Below are 16,402 nucleotides of genomic sequence, written 5' to 3'. Positions count from 1 at the left end.
CACCCAGCACAACGCATCAAGTCATTGAAGGATTAAGACTTAATTTTGAAGCAGCTGTGTATGAATCCTTCCTCTATTTTCTCTTTCTGAGGGCCCGAGTCTCTAATCTCTCATGCTATCTCTGTCGGAGCAGGGAATAGCCAACATAGCTGGCTTATGCTGCCAGCCAGCAGGCAGCCTCCCTGCTCGCCTATCAGAGTCGATCCCCTGCAAAGCACGCTTTCAGTCTCCGCGGTGTTTGCTCCTGCTGTGTCATTCTGTCCTTCCCCCCTTCGCCTCGTCTTCCCGTCCCTCTTCCCTCAGTGGCAGGATTACAGTACCAGTGTCCTGTTGCTGGCGTGCCCTTGTCTGAGCTTTCTGCCTGACTTTTTTTCTCTGCTCAGCTCTTCTCTTTGCTCCGGTAAGTCTGATGAACAGCTTCCTTGCTGTCACTACTTGGTGGCATGGTGCAAGGGCTTTAATCTAAGTACTTCCCTTTGGGACTGTCAGCCCACGTTTTCTAGTAATAGTCTTAAAAGCCTGGGCACTGTGTGATGGGTGAGGAAAACAGGCAAGTATCTAAGGCTGTTGGTGAAAGTGAAAAATGCTTCTCTAAAGAGTGATCAAAAATGTTCAAGCTGACTTTGGTAGAGTTTGCCTTTGAGTGAGACTGGGGCCATGGCTGGTTTGCTGCAACAGTAAGTGATCAAGACTCAGGTGCCACATAAGAGGTGAGGCAAGGGACTTCAGAAGGTCTCTGAGTCTTGTTTTTTATGGAAACCTGCCACAAAGCCTCCTAATTTTTGTTCAGTTTTGTACTAGAAATCTGTTCATAAATCATAAAGCTATTCAAATGTAACATGTAGTTGATAAAGCTGATTTTATCATCACTTTCTGAAGTAATACATAGGACAGTGTCTGGGTTATAACTAGGCACTTTTATTTTTCTGGAGGGTAACTGGACCTATAGTAGCATGGGGCATTCCAGAGTTTAATGTTTGCTGCTTTGAGGTGTTACTGTAGTTCACTCTGGTGTTATGTCAAGATAAAAATTCAGGTTTTATCAGCATATGCTGGCTGCTGTAATTATATGGAATGCTTTGTTTTAGAGCATTTGTGTTTGTGTATATGTGAATTTTGAGCATAAAGTGCTAAATACCATTACCCATTTTAGAAGTGCTTAAAATAACTCCTGGCTGCAGAGCAGGTGCCATGTGTCCTTCTGCTGGATACATGGGGAGGCAAGAGCTAAATATAGACCAGTTTGTAAACCATCTAGAAGTTCAAGCTGCAAGAAGGGAAGGAGGAAGAAATTCCCATGAGAAGGAAGGGGAAGCGCTCTGTTTAAAAAGGATAAACAAAACTCTGCGACAGTATGAAAGACAGTCTCCAAAGAGAACCTAAGAAGCAGACGTTCGTTTTGTGCTTTGTCCGTGCCGGGACGGTTCCTCGGCAGCAGCGTCGGCTCCAGCGGCGTAAGAGGCGGGCTGACGCGGCGCCCGGCACGGGAGATACTTTACTCGGCAGCAGAGGGATGGCTACCGTTACTCTGCCAAATCAGGCCTGGCTTTCGCCGACTGACCTTTTACTTTGGAAGTACTGGCTGATTTCAAAGCAGAGCGAAGGCAAATCGTGCTGTAAATGTAAACTGTTAAGGCAAAATGGCCAGAGACAAACAAACTCAGCACGTTACCAGACTCAGCTTAGCAGCACACCTTTTTCTGTATTTAACAGAGAGGAGAATGGAGAAGAGGATCTCCCACAGCAGGGAGGCAAGAGCACCCTCTGGCTCTCGGGGGTGCTTCCCACTGTAGGAGAGGAGGACCATCTCTGGAGCCAGGTCTTGTCCAGGCTGGGGCAGCCAAGAGCTGAGGCACAGGTAATAGTGCCCAAACCAGATCTCGGCAGTGACTTGCAATTTCATCCCACACTGACTCCAGCCTGGTTTGCTCTAATGTTGCTGGTAGCAGGGACAGGCTTGGAGTTTTAAACACACTGGGAATCAAGGTGGAACAAACACCTAGGATCTGGGCTTGAAATTCGGTCTGTCTCTCTCTCAAGCAGCTCAAATCTGAGGCTGATGTAGGAACAAGGCATTGTATGGCTGTATTAACTATACTTTCCCATTAAAATGAAACCACATTAACCCTCTGGAGTGACTATATGCAGGCAGCAACCACGAATGTCTGAGATCAAGCTTTCATCCAAAACACCAGGGCCATGAAAGATACTGATCTCAGGGCTGTGGAACAGGTCCGGAATTTGGAAGTGCAGGAGGAAAAGAGTAAACAAGATCCAACACTCAGACTCAGTCAGATAACTGGTCAGTCCTCCCCCTCTCTATAAAACAGGTAAGGCTCTGTTGGAAATTCAGGTGCCTGGAGGCAACGGTATTGGTAGCAGGAGTCACAAAACTCAAGAAGTGGATAGTCTAAAATAGGGCAAGTCTAAAATTCCTTGAGAAACCAAGGAATTTCTCTTCTGGGCTCAGTCGCCTAATTTTTAGACATTACTGTATCTAAGATAGCATATAAAGTAAACACTTTGGGTCTTGCAAAGAAATTGGCACCAGAAGTCTTTTATGGCCTGATAAGGAAGAATTCCTGATGTACATCAAGGTTAAACAGGCTGGAGCACAGGGAGGACTGGGGCCAAGTGCAGTAAAATTTCCCATCATCAAAGGCTGTAAGTGGGCTGCTCTTGGCAAATGAGAGCTGCGCTGTCTCCCTAAATATAAACTCTGTGACACTGGGGAAGCCGTTATGCAAAACAAGGTGCAGAAGTCTTAACAGGCATTGTGTTTGTGCTGGAAGTAGTTATCAGACTGGTTTAGCCTGAAGGAGAATGGAATAAAACGTTAAAATATTTATTTGTGTGTGTAAATGCCCAGTATGACGCAGCAAGTGAGCACCCTTGGGTTAAAGGTCCATTGCTGGGTATTTCTGTGGTTCCTGCCTGCTCACCATTCCAGGCTGGTGGCCTGAACCTCAGCAGGTGTGAATTGCCATGGTTTCAGAGACCGATTATAACTAATCCCTTTCTACCCAGGAATGAGTGTTAGAGAAGATTTCCTCTGAGGCCAGCTTTTAAAGATCTTGTGTCCTTGGTTCTAAACATCCAGTTTCTCTTTAATTTGTCCATGTGTTTCACTTATTACTGAGAAACATCATGCATAAATCAGTCGCCGCTGTTGATTTAGAGCCTACTGTGTTTGCAGGCATGCTTCATGATTCATGTAGGAGGAAACTTTTAGCTGGACAGCGCTGCTCCATGAGCAATGCAGTTGGTAGTTGGGAAACAGCCAAGGGAGAGAGTCGGGGTGCAGGGAGGAGCCCATCATCTTGTGCCTTCTTACAAAGAGAGGGAGATGGGCAAAAGAGAAATTCATGTTTTGAAATGGAGCATTTAGCAATCTTACTCTCTTCCTGTGATGAACATGTTACAAAAATAGCTAGTTTAAATCGGGGATGTACTTTGTGAGCCTTTTGTTCTGTCTAGACAAGAGCTGGTGACCCTGGGTTTTTTAGCTGATTGATCGCCAATTGCCAATTATCTCAAATTAATGAATGCAATTGTAAACACTAGTCTGAACATGTCAGAAATAAACACATATTTTGTGGAGCTTCTAGCTTAGCATTTACAATAATCTTACTGACCTTGAGTTAATTGGCAGTCAATTAACTCTAGTTGAAACAAGATCACAAACTGTAGTCTAACACTCATGCTATCTGGAATTGTTTACCTGAATCGCACAGGCAGGGTCTAATCTTTCAATGTAAATGAAACTCAATATGAATCCAAATCAGGCGGATATAATTTTACAATCATGTTGCAGTAGCATAATGACCATGCCACAGGCAGGATGGAAAGAACGGGATGCATCCGTCTGACAGGATCCGTGGGACCAAGTCCAGCCACCTTCCCAAGCCATTCCTGCTGGTGCATTGTACCCATGGGAGGACTGCAGAGGCGTGGATTTGTAGCTTAGTTTTCAGGCACATATTGAGCCCCACTCAGAGCTTTCAATTATAGGCCCACAATTAATTGCTTGAGAGATGATAAACCACAATATTTGACTATATCTTATCTGTCAAAGAGCTAGAAAATCAAATCTTGCAAAATATTGCCTTAGTGATGGCCATCACTGCACTTCCAAACATCACTTTGACTGGGGAGAGTTTAATAACTGTGGTGGGTTGACCTTGGCTGGATGCCAAGCGCCCACCAAGCCTCTGTATCGCTCCCCTCCTCAGCAGGACATGGAGGGGAGAAAAATAAGATGGAAAAAACCTCATGAGTCAAGATAAAGGCAGTTTAATAAATCAAAAGCAAAAGGCCATGTGTGGAAGCAAAGGAAAAAACCCAGAAGATTTGTTTTCTGCTTCCCATCAGCAGGTGATGTCCGGCCGCTTCCTGGGAAGCAGGGCTTCAGTGCATGTAGCGGTTGCTCTCGAAGACAAATGTGGTAAATAACAAATGCCCCCACTTCCTCCTTCTTTCTCTCAGCTTTTATTGCTAAGCAGACGTCATATGGTATGGAATATCCCTTTGGCCAGTTTGGGTCAGGTGTCCTGGCCGTGTCCCTTCCCAAGATCTTGCCCCCCCCCCAGCCTACTGGTGAGGGGGGTGGGAGAAAATGTTGGAGAGAAGCCTTGGTGCTGAGCCAGCACTGCTCTGCCCTGGCCAAGGGTGTGTTACCAACACCTTCCTCCAATACACAGCACAGGCTGTGAGGGCTGCTATGGGGAAAGTTAACTCCATCTCAGCCAGACCCAATACAATAGCAAACACTGAGTCATGTATTACAGTAAATTACATCTTTCTTATCATGTACTGCTTTTGGCCAAGTTAGTTTATGATTTTGAAAGCTGTAGAAATTTAGACACCATAGAAGATCTATGTTACAGCCAACTGAACAGGGGACAAAATACTTTCCAGTTAGCTCCATGTTTTCAAAGCAAGTTGTCTTTTGAAAAATAAGAAAGCAAACTGCTCAGATGCTGGAACAGAACTGAGAAAACAATCTTTCTTTCTTCCTTCCCCACTGGCACCATTGTAAATCACATTGTAAACCACAAATGATTGCAGGACTGGTGTCACAGTCAGGGGTTTGGCTACTTAGACCATGGGACTCACTTTGAGAAACCTGGTCTATGGGGGACTGATGGGGTCCATCTGCCAGAGAAGGGGAAGAGCATTTTTGGTAATAGACTTGCAAGCTGGTGGAGGGCTTTAAACTAAAGTTGCTGTGGGAGGGGAATCTCAATCCATCCCACTCCTACAGTTTGATGCTAGTTCCAGCAATAGATGCCCAGAGCTGGGAGAAGGATCCCAGGTCAGCAGGAGAGCACCTGAAGTGCAGCACAAAGGAATTCCAGCCACTCCAGCCAGTAAATCAGCTTCACTGGGGGCCCAGCTTAAATGCCTCTATGCAAATGCATGTAGCATGGGAAATAAACAGGAGGAGTTAGAGATGTGCACACATCTACAGGGCTATGATCTTATCGGCATCATGGAGACTTGGTAGGATGGCTCCTATGGTGCTGGAATGGAAGGATATAGGCTCTTTAGGAAGGACAGGCAGGGGAGACGAGGAGGGAGTGTCACCCTCTATGTCAATGACCAGTTGGAGTGCATGGAGCTCTGCCTGGGAATGGATCAGGAGCTGACTGAGAGCTTATGGGTCAGGATTAAAGAGAGGGCAAGGACAGGAGGCATTATGGTGAGGGTCTGCTACAGGCCACCCAACAAAGAAGACCGAGCAGATGAGGCCCTCTATAGACAGAGAGGAGCAGCCTCATGTTCACAAGCCCTGGTCCTCATGGGGGACTTCAACCACTGCAATATCTGTTGGAGGGACAACACAGCAGGGCATAAGCAATCCAGGAGATTCCTGGAATGCATTGATGATAACTTCCTTCTCAAAGTGACAGAGAAGCCGACTAGGAGAGGTGCAATGCTGGACCTTGTTCTCACCAATGAGGAGGACCTAGTGGGGAATGTGAAGCTCAAGGGCAGCTTTGGCTGCAGTGACCATGAAACTGTGGAGTTCAAGATCCTTAGGGCAACAAGGAGGGCACACAACAAGCTCACTACTCTGGACTTCAGGAGAGCAGACTTTGGCCTTTTCAGGGATCTGCTTGGTAGACTACCATGGGGCAAAGCCCTGGAGGGAAGAGGGGCCCAAGAAAGCTGGTTAGTATTCAAGAACCACCTCCTCCAAGCTCAGGAGCAATGCATCCTAACAAAGAGGAAGACAGGCAAAAATGCCAGGAGGCCTGCACAGATGGAAAAGAAGCTCCTGAACAAACTCAAACACAAAAAAAGAAGTCTACAGAAGGTGGAAGGAAGGGCAGACATCCTGGGAGGAATACAGAGAAACTGTCCAAAGAGCCAGGGATCAGGTTAGGAAAGCTAAAGCCCTGATAGAATTAAATCTGGCCAGGGATGTCAAGCTTCTATAGATATGTCAGTGATAAAAGGAAGACTATGGAAAATATGGGCCCTCTCCAGAAGGAAATGGGAGACCTGGTGACCCAGAATACGGAAAAGGCTATGGTAATCAATGACTTTTTTGCCTCAGTCTTCACCAGCAAGTGCTCTAGTCACACTACTCAGGTCGCAGAAGGCAAAGGCAGGGACTGGGAGAATGAAGAACCGCCCACTGTAGGAGAAGATCAAGTTCAAGACCATCTAAGGAACCTGAAGGTGCACAAGTCCATGGGACCTGATGAGATGCATCTGTAGGTGCTGAGGGAACTGGTGGATGAAGTTGCTAAGCCACTGTCCATCATATTTGAGAGGCTGTGGCAGCCCAGTGAAGTTCCCACTGATTGGAAAAGGGGAAACATAACCTCCATTTTTAAGAAGGGAAAAAAGGAAGACCCAGGGAACCATAGGCCAGTCAGTCTCATCTCCGTGCTTGGCAAGATCATAGTTCCTCCTGGAAACTATGCTCAGGCACATGGAAAATAAGGAGGTTATTGGTGACAGCCAACATGGCTTCATTAAGGGCAAATCGTGCCTGACAAATTTGGTGGCCTTCTATGATGGGGTTACAGCGTTGGTCGACAAAGGAAGAGCAGCTGATGTCATCTACCTGGACTTGTGCAAAGCATTTGACACTGTCCCACATGACATCCTTGTCTCTAAATTGGAAAGACGTGGATTTGACAGATGGACTACTCGGTGGATGAGGTATTGGGTGGATGGTCATACTCAAAGAGTTGCGGTCGATGGCTTGACGTCCAACTGGAGACCAGTGATGAGCGGCTTTCTTCTGGGATCAGTATTGATACCGGCGCTATTTAACAACTTTGTCAGTGACATGGAGAGCAGGATTGAGTGTGCCTTCAGCAAGTTTGCCAACAACACCAAGCTGTGTGGTGTGGTCGACATGCTGGAGGGAAGGGATGCCACCCAGAGGGACCTTGACAGGCTGGAGATGTGGGCCCATGTGAACCACATGAACTTCAACAAGGCCAAGTGCAAGGTCCTGCACATGGGTCAGGGCAGTCCCAAGTACAACTACAGGCTGGGCGGAGAATGGATTGAAAGCAGTGCTGAGGAGAAGGACTTGGGGGGGTGTTGGTTGATGAGAAGCTTAACATGATCCATCAATGTGTGCTTGCAGTCCAGAAAGCCAACCGTATCCTGGGCTGCAGCAAAAGTAGCGTGATCAGCAGGTCAGGGGAAGTGATTCTTCCCCTCTACTCTGCTGTCATGAGACCCCACCTGGAGTACTGCGTCCAGCTCTGGGGACCCCAAAGTAAGAAGGACATGAAGCTCTTGGAGCAGGTCCAGAGGAGGACCACGAAGCTGATCAGAGGGCTGGTGCACCTCTCCTGTGAAGACAGGCTGAGAGAGTTGGGCTTGTTCAGCCTGGAGAAGAGAAGGGTCCGGAGACACCTTATGGCAGCCTTCCAGTACCTGAAGGGGGCCTGTAAGAAAACTGAAAATGGACTTTTTACAAGGGCATGTAGTGATAGGACAAGGGGTAATGGCTTTAAGCTGAAGGAGGGTAGATTTAGATTAGACGCGAGGAAGAAATTCTTCTGTGAAGGTGGTGAGGCACTGGAACAGGTTGCCCAGAGAAACTGTGGCTGCCCCCTCCCTGGAAGAGTTCAAGGCCAGGTTGGATGGGGCTTTGGGCAACCTGGTCTAGCGGAGGGTGTCCCTGCCCATGGCAGGGGGGGTTGGAACTAGATGGTCTTTAAGGTGCCTCCCAACCCAAACCATTCTGTGATTCTATCTATGGTTCTGTGATTCTGTGATTTGTTGATTCTATGATATCATTAAAGGGAGGAACAAAAATCATCTTGAAAAAGAGAAAGAAAGGACTCATGGATAGAAAGAGTACAGAGTCTGTAGTCAAGCAGAAGTGGGGGCTAGTTGCAGGGTGAGACCCAGCTGTGCACCCTGCACCTCTGCGCTACCTCATGCGGGCAATGCAGCGGTGACAGCAGCTCTGCTGGCACTCTGAGAAGGAAGGAGCCTTCTCTACACTGGGTTTTCCAGCCACATGCAGGCAGAGATGCTGTTTCTGCTGGCCCACACCTTGCAGGAGCTCTGGAGCAGGTGCCCAGGACACTGTCACTGACACCCTTGTCACCAGGGTGTCATCAGGGGTTCTGGATTTGCCTGGCTGGGGGCAGCTGCTCAAAGACATGGAAAAACAATAGCTTCCCTTTGCAAATTGGGAACAAATTATGTGAAATTCACCCCAGAAAACACCTTGGACTATCAACCCATGTTACACCCAGTTGGTTTTACTTCACTGTGATTTATTCTGTATTTGTACTTTGTCAAACAAGCTGTCACCAGCATGCAGCAAGTACAAGAGATGAGTGGTTTATAGCAGTTAATCTTACTCTTTGCTGTTATTGTGACAGTACTGAGCCAGGCCACTTGTAGATCAAGCACCATGCCAGGCTCTCCAAGAGCACAACGCAATTTTCAGTTTGCTGGTTTCATTTACAATATTCCTTTTTCTTGATTATTGACTTAAGATGTGCCAACAGGGGAGACATAGGAAATGAAACTGATGCAGCACTGAAGTGAAGCTGCCCGTATCAGTAGCCAGCGTCCCAGGTAAACAGATCAAGAAAAGTAAACATGTGGCAAATACTATGTTCAGAGAGGGAAGTGGTATAAATGACTCAGGAGTCATTTTGTGTGTTATCGCTGGCAATGCAAATAAGAGGTTTTGATTTTTAAGTATTAGGTTTGTGTAGGCTTTTCCTCTTGGAAAGTATGTAATTTGTGTTTCTCCTTGCAGGCAAATCACCTTGGTTGTTTATTCAAGCATGATATATTTATCAAGCCAGAGACGACGGATGAGCTGCCGTCCCAAATTCCACACAAAATCATTCACGTGCTGGCCGAGCTTTGGGAACAGTCAAATTACTAATTCCGTGTGCTTTTAAATTAACCCTCCATTTCTTTGCTGCCAGGTACTGCACCAAGCATGGAGAATGACCAGTCTCCCACGTTGCCTGGGCAGGACGTCCAGGGGCAGAGCGGGGACGAACCAGCCCCTGGCTCGCAGCCCCCCGCTCCAGCCCCTGCAGAGCAGCCGAGCGCCCGTCCCGAAGCAGCCGTGTGCGACATCTCAGAGGAGCTGAGCCGGCAGCTGGAGGACATTATTAAAACCTACGGGTCTGCCGTGAGCCTGATGGAGAAGGAAAGTGCCGCTACAGGAACAGACAGGCCTGAGAAGGGAAAGCCAGGCAGCGTGGAGGATGCGGAGTATGAAGATGCAAATGAGGAGAGTGAGAAAGAGAAGCTGGCTCCTGGGGATGCTTCCAGAGCAAAGGAGCCCTGCGGCAGCAAGGAGCAAAAGCTGGAGAAGAAAATCCTGAAAGGACTAGGCAAGTACTTGTGTACTTACACAGCCCTTCTGCGAACAGAAAAAAACCTCCCTGGTCCTTGCTCTTTTCCATGTTAAGCCTCTGCCGTGGGTGACAAGGACCTTTAGTTACCACTGAAAATTATGGTGACTGTTACAACTTTTCTCTATTTAATTATTTTCAACAATTAACTGACAGATACATGTAGGCTGTATCAAATCTTAGTCCTTATAAAAAGACAAAATTCTGATGTACTATTGGGCCACTCAAACTAGTAAACCAAAGCTGTGAGTCTGACGACACACTGCAGAAAGTTGCTGCTTAGACAAAGGAAAACCTGGCTTCTTGGTTGTGCCTCGGTAAATTTTTTATTCCCCTGCTTCCTCAGGTATGACTTCTCAGCGGTCGTAACGGAGCTAAGGGTGCTACTATGTGGTGTAGGAATCTAGAGAACAAATTCACTCTCGTGGCCAGGTTATTTTTCATCTAGCAGACTGCTGGACTCATCACGGACTATGTGAAATAAGCCAATACGCTTGTTGTCTCTGAGCACAATGCTTAGAGACCACCTCGGCCATGGCAGGGCTCTCTTAGCTGAGCTGGAAGGAAGTCTCAGCGAGTTTTTGTAAAATATGTCCTTTCTGCTGGGCAGCCGCTAGAGAGCAATGTAGTTACATCCCAATCTAGCAAACATGTAATTTATTTCCCTTCCTACATTCAACTCCCGCCAATCTTCAACCCTCTCCTTTGCATGACAACCCAAACCCAACCGCAGATTAAGCCTACAGAAATATTGCTGCAGGACATGCCTATAGACTAGGCACCAAACATAGGACAGAGCAGAGTTTTTTCCCCAAAATTCCTTGAATGTCCAGGAGAGAGAAAGTGCCTCAGTTTCTATTACCTTGGCTTTGGTGCAGTTTTTGGTACCTCGCCAAGATCAGTGAAAACACTACCAAGGCACAGTTTTCCAGTTGCACTTGCAATGGTTTTCACTCCAGGATTTGATTTTAGCTCTCTTCAACTTATTTACACTGATGCTGTAGAGAGACCTTAGTGTGAAATAGTGGATTTTTCTCCACAGGCGGTACTCTCGGACCGCACTAGACTTGAAGTAGAAAAGGTCCTGCCTAAATCAGAAAGCAAATTTGGTCCCACAGCCTCAGGAAAGAGGAGCATTTAGACAAGCACAGCCAAGCCCCTGGCACCACAGCCATCCTTATCTCCAGGGACGTCAGGGACATTTTGCATTTGACAAACAAGTGGTGTTCAAGCTCCAGCTGATACTCAGGGCTGAAATTAATACCAAGAGATATCAGCAGAGAAGCAGCACATAAGCAGCTACACAGTGATTTAGCTATGCGTGCCAAGATAGTTATTAGACTACGAAAGCACTCTCTCAGGTATCCATACTCTCTTCACCAAGTCAGGGAACTGATTTACACCACGATCATGTAGCCCAGACCTGGCTGGCAGTACCTACTGCTCTCTGATTGTTTCCATCCACACCATAATCTCCGTACTAACTTAAGCTTCCTCGTGTCTTGTACGGGCAGAGCAGCAGGGGGATGAGAACACCAGCTTTGATCAGTTTTCACCTACAAAGAGATCTAGCTTCTGGGCCTTTGGGGTCCAGGCCCTTTCCATCCTATTTCAGTCAACTGTACCATATATATGACTCAGTTGTGTTGCAAAAACATTAAATGAAAATCAATTTATGCAGGACAAAAGCATTTCACAGCCAATGCTTTTGCTAAACGACAGCACATTACTGAGGTCTGAAATAGAGGAAAATTCAAGCATGTTTGTTCTTATGGTGGGGGTCAGAAATTCATAGCAAAAATTATTCCCTTCCTTCCAAAATTCCTCACTTCTGCTTGAGTTTTTACAGATTTGTGCATCAAACGGCCAATTTCATAACAGTACAGCAGCTACAAACTACCTCTACCATCAAATCTCTGCTTCTTCTTTTTTAAGGGAAGGAAGCCACCCTACTGATGCAAAGCTTGAACAAGCTGAATACTCCAGAGGAGAAGCTGGACCTGTTATTTAAGAAGTATGCTGAGCTGGTTAGTACAGCATTGGTTCTCTTCTGTGCAAACTGTCTATACAGGAAGGTATAAACAACCATATGCCATGTAGCATGGTCAAACCTTATGTAGTAGTAGTGTCCTTTCCTGTTAAGTGAATCCCTAAGTAATTGTGAGCGTTAAATAATCAATTATGGGAGAGAACGAGAAAAAAAGTAAAAAGTGAGGAAAACAAGCTGGTCTTTGGGTTAAAAAGTTGATGAGACAAAATGTATGTTACCCCTGTAACTACCTGACTCTGTTCTTTCCACACTTATGATGGGTTATTTTCAGATCAAGTATTTTCTTCTAAGTAGTTAAAGGGCTGTATGGCCACAAGCTGTGGAACTCTTGCAAATGAAAAGGCTGCAGCATTTTACAGTTTGTGGAGTACTGAAAAATGTGCCAAGCAGAACATTGACTTTATAATTGGTTTTATGCACAGATGTGTCCATGTCTCATCATAATGTGAAGTTCAGCTTTTCCTTTTTTTCATGTAAAATCCTCTGATTTCATAAATTGGGCTCAGGCTGTTTATGGTTTAGCTTGTGCTTAAAGGGACTTCATGCCCATGGATTAACTGAAATAGGTTGTCTTCTTCCTCTGTAATGTACTCTCCATTGCATTCAAACGTCATTGAAGCACTGTATAAAAGAGGGGTCATATTGCCACTAATCCATGCAGGAGAAAGGTGCTAAAACATAGGTGCAGAGCATTCAGTTTTGACATTCTGTGCGATGTCACTAAAATAAATCTTTTCATAAATACAAGTAAAGGCTTGTTGGAGAAAGCTTTCCAGTGGTCACTCAGCACGACTGAGGGGTGCAGTGTGATTAATAGCTTGTCAGCAGCCAGCTGTAGTAGTTACCACTCTTTCTGCTCCCTCTTGTCCATCCCCATCACACACTTCATGTCCCTTTTTGCTTTTGCTGAGTTGTTTTCCAGCCAGATCAGCTCCCTGGTCCAGTGAACCATGCGGTGACACAAGCACTTGTTGCAGCACAGCCATGGTGCAGCCACATGCCAGGCTGAGCTGGGTGCCAGCAATGGCTTCAGCTGCGTTAGTGCTGCTGCTGCTGCCGGTGCTCGGGGACCCTACACAGCACCAGCGCTTCCCCACAGCCACCCAGCTATATGCTATTTAACTGTTAGCACGTGCCCTGGCACAGTTCAGAGCGATGGGTACACCAGAAAATGGAAGGCACCAGGGAAGAGCATGGGCTAGTGTGAAGGAAGCCATGCCTGCGGGGATGCAGGAGGAAGACAGTTTATCCACTTGGGCAGAAGCCGTGCCACATTACTTGTCATCAGAGAACATTTTGTTCGCTAATACTGGTGGTTGGGGTTAGTAAAGCAGACTTTACTAAAAAAAAGCTTTACTTCAGCTTTTACCTACAAATGGCTGTTGCAGAATTGCTTGTGACCAGTTTCTTTTCAGAGGTCCTGAGGGTCTCACAAGTGCTGGGTGCAAGAACTATACGCTAATAAATAAATACGAGTGTTGACATTGTCTGTAGTGGGGTCAAGACAAAACTTTTTTTTCCTAAATTGAGAGTTTATCTCTCTAGGTCAGCCTTCTAAAATCAGAATTCCTTCTATTTGTCATTAATTTTAGCTAATATTTCACTAATTATTCTTAAAAATTTATCATTGGTGTCCCTTTTGTCATTCTTATTTACCAGTGAATTCCCTTCTTCAGTCCAAAAGTAACACCACGTCTTAGACATTCCTGATAACTTTGAAATATAAGTTTCGAACAGAAGTCATTTTTACGGAAAAAAAAGAGCTAAAAATGCTTGGAAGACTTCTCATATCACGATTAAGACCTATTTTATTCTAAGCCCCCTATCTCAAGCACAGCTTGAGTGAATCATCTAAAATTTGGATAAATCATTATCCGCTCAGCACAGGCTTCGCATGCAAAATGTGAAGCAAAAAAACCCCTTTTTGTATTTTTAAAAGGGAAGGGGAAGGGGCCAAAATCAAGCTTATAAAGGAAAACAAATTTCAGCCTTAATTATAGAGAGTCTAATTTTTCCCTTCAATACTAGAAAAATTATTTTAGCTAGTGCGACTTGATTAGATGTAAAAGCCCCTATTCTGATCTACTGGGGTAAAAACACACAAAACACATGTGGAAAGTTGAACATAAACCATAAATATACTTCAAGCTGGTGATTGCATTGTTTTGTGGTATGCCTAGCTGCAATTTGATTGATAATACACAGAGCTCTGTACTGTAAGCATAAATTACAGAACATCTGCGGAAAACAGATCCTCGGGCAGAGAAAGCATAAAATATGATGCCTGTTGACTGTCTTCTTTGAGCTACACGTCATTCCCCTGCATTCACAAACCTTCTCAGACATACTGGGGTTAATTATTAATACTAGTTTTACCATATTATTAGATAATGTAATCTTAATAGCAACTACTATTATTAAGGTTCGCACATTGCAACTCACGGGCTGCTGTTTTTCAACTGGAAAACATCTGAACTTCAGAAATATCTTGCAATGTATGCATGCACTCCCGCAATGCAGTGAGGAAGGCTGCTGTGCATTGAAATGGGAGAAGAAATCTTTAAAAGCTTCAGAGGTGAAATTCTTCTTTAAGACGTCTATTCTGGTGTTAATTTGCAGTGCAGGAAGTTTTTTCAAAACAGCCAGTAACAGGCACATGTCAGAAGAAATGACCAGTCTATGTGGGGACTGCTATTAGCAATTCTATTGCTGTCTCTCATCCCCACTCCAAACGCACCCTCCTCCCCGCCAGCCCTCCAGGCAAGGCAGGAGCCACGCACCCACAGGAACAGCAGGTTCCCAGGTGAACGTCAGGGACTGTCCATATTTTCTTCAGCAATTACATGGATCCAAAGAGCCTGAAAGAGGTTTGATTCCCTGCAACTCACCCCCGTTGATGGTGGGACCTCCAGAAACACAACTGATGGACAGTCCCACGTGTGCCCATGAGCAAGAGGAGCCTGACAAGAGGAGGTGCCCATGCATCGTTTTGGGGAACTCTTCCCTGAAGAGCATTCTCCTCCATCAGCAGCAAAGGCCCCACACAGACAGCATCCCTAGTCTCCAGCGCCTCTTTTGCTGTTGTTTTTTCCAGTAGATTGCTGGGTATCTAGGAAGCCGCTTCTTTTTTAGGAAGCCACAAAGCAGAATGAGCAACTGTTGCGTTATCTCATGATCTGGAGAAATCTCACCTCATAAAGCACTACCAGCTCCTCCAGTTCCTAAGAAAAATTGAAACAAAAATAGAACCTCACAGCTGCCCTTCTAAGAAATTCAAACCAAAGAAGGGAAGGCTGAAATGGTGTGACAAGAATATTAAAAATTATGTTCACTCACCCGCACTAGAGCACACTTGGGACTGTTGCAGCGAGAAGGCTTGGGACTCCCTCCAGGTTGCTCGCTCCTCTTCCATTAGTGCTGATAAATATAAAAGATTTCCTAAGAGGTTAAGAAAGTGTGAATACTTTCCCAAAAGCAAAAGAGCTCATTTTCCTTTCTTTTTTTTTTCCTTTTCCTCTTTATTTTGTTTTAATCCCCATTCCCCACCCAGCTTGAAGAACATCGTGCTGAGCAGAAAAAGCTCAAGTACCTGCAGAAGAGGCAGGCCCAGATCACCAAGGAGAAGGACCAGCTGCAGAGTGAGCACAGCCGAGCCATCCTCGCCCGCAGCAAGCTCGAGAGTCTGTGCCGGGAGCTCCAGAGGCACAACAAAAACCTCAAGGTGAGTGATGGCCTTATCAAGGTACCTGGCAGTGGGGAAGAAGAAGGTGCTGATGCCTTCCCATCTTGTTCTAGTACCAAATCAAAGGGGCATTTGCATCTGCACATGCAATACAGAAGTATATATATGCTCTAGTTTTGAGACCCATTTACACCAAGACCCCTTTATTCCTTGTTTGGAAATACCTGAGCATTTTTGGACTTTGAGTTTGCCGACTTTATCTGTAAGCCCTCCTTGCGTTATTGGGGAGATCAGCACAGAGAAAAACCAGTGGTGCTGACAGACCAGGTCCCTGAGACTGTAGATGTGCAGATGTGAATGCACAGAATAATAGGAACACCAGCTTCACTGAAGGCTAGAGGGTGTTTTCAGGTAATTTGAGCACTTGGGCATTTTCAAGTGATCTGTGAGGGTGAGTCAATTAGGACATTTGCCTCAAGACATCAAGCCTCAAGACAGGAAGAATGCCAATGCTGTTTGTAGAAGTCGTTTGGATTGCAAGCATCAGATCAAAAAGGAAATTTTCAGGAGTGTCAAAAGGCTGGGATCCATATGCCGTGTCTGCCTACTGCTTGGTGCATCATGCCATTTAAATGTGAAATTTATAATATAATTATGATTGAAAAAATTTAGGTTCAAGAAGTATATTTCTGTTGTGATCTTCCTTTTTTTTCCAAGTACATGTTAGTGACGGTGGTGTTATTGTACAAAAAAGCCTCTGCTTTGATCTATTCAAAATCCTTTGCGGGGATATAGTTATAT

At 45.5% G+C, this 16,402-nt stretch overlaps 1 protein-coding gene across 1 annotated transcript in view; it reads left to right on the top strand.

The window, feature by feature from the left end:
* Positions 1-237: 237 nt before the first annotated feature.
* Positions 238-16,402, top strand: part of TXLNB (taxilin beta) — a 39,696-nt gene continuing 23,531 nt past the window's right edge. The window contains exons 1-4 of the mRNA XM_010303701.2: positions 238-400; positions 9,432-9,848; positions 11,805-11,896; positions 15,470-15,640. Coding sequence (XP_010302003.2) covers positions 9,446-9,848; positions 11,805-11,896; positions 15,470-15,640 — 666 coding nt within the window. The 5' untranslated portion in view covers positions 238-400; positions 9,432-9,445. The remainder of the gene's footprint in view (positions 401-9,431; positions 9,849-11,804; positions 11,897-15,469; positions 15,641-16,402) is intronic.

The sequence above is a fragment of the Balearica regulorum genome, chromosome 3, assembly GCF_011004875.1.
Source record: "Balearica regulorum gibbericeps isolate bBalReg1 chromosome 3, bBalReg1.pri, whole genome shotgun sequence".
NCBI lineage: Eukaryota > Metazoa > Chordata > Aves > Gruiformes > Gruidae > Balearica > Balearica regulorum.
The sequence above is the reverse complement of the archived record's forward strand: the minus strand, read 5'-3'. Positions and strand labels throughout refer to the sequence as shown.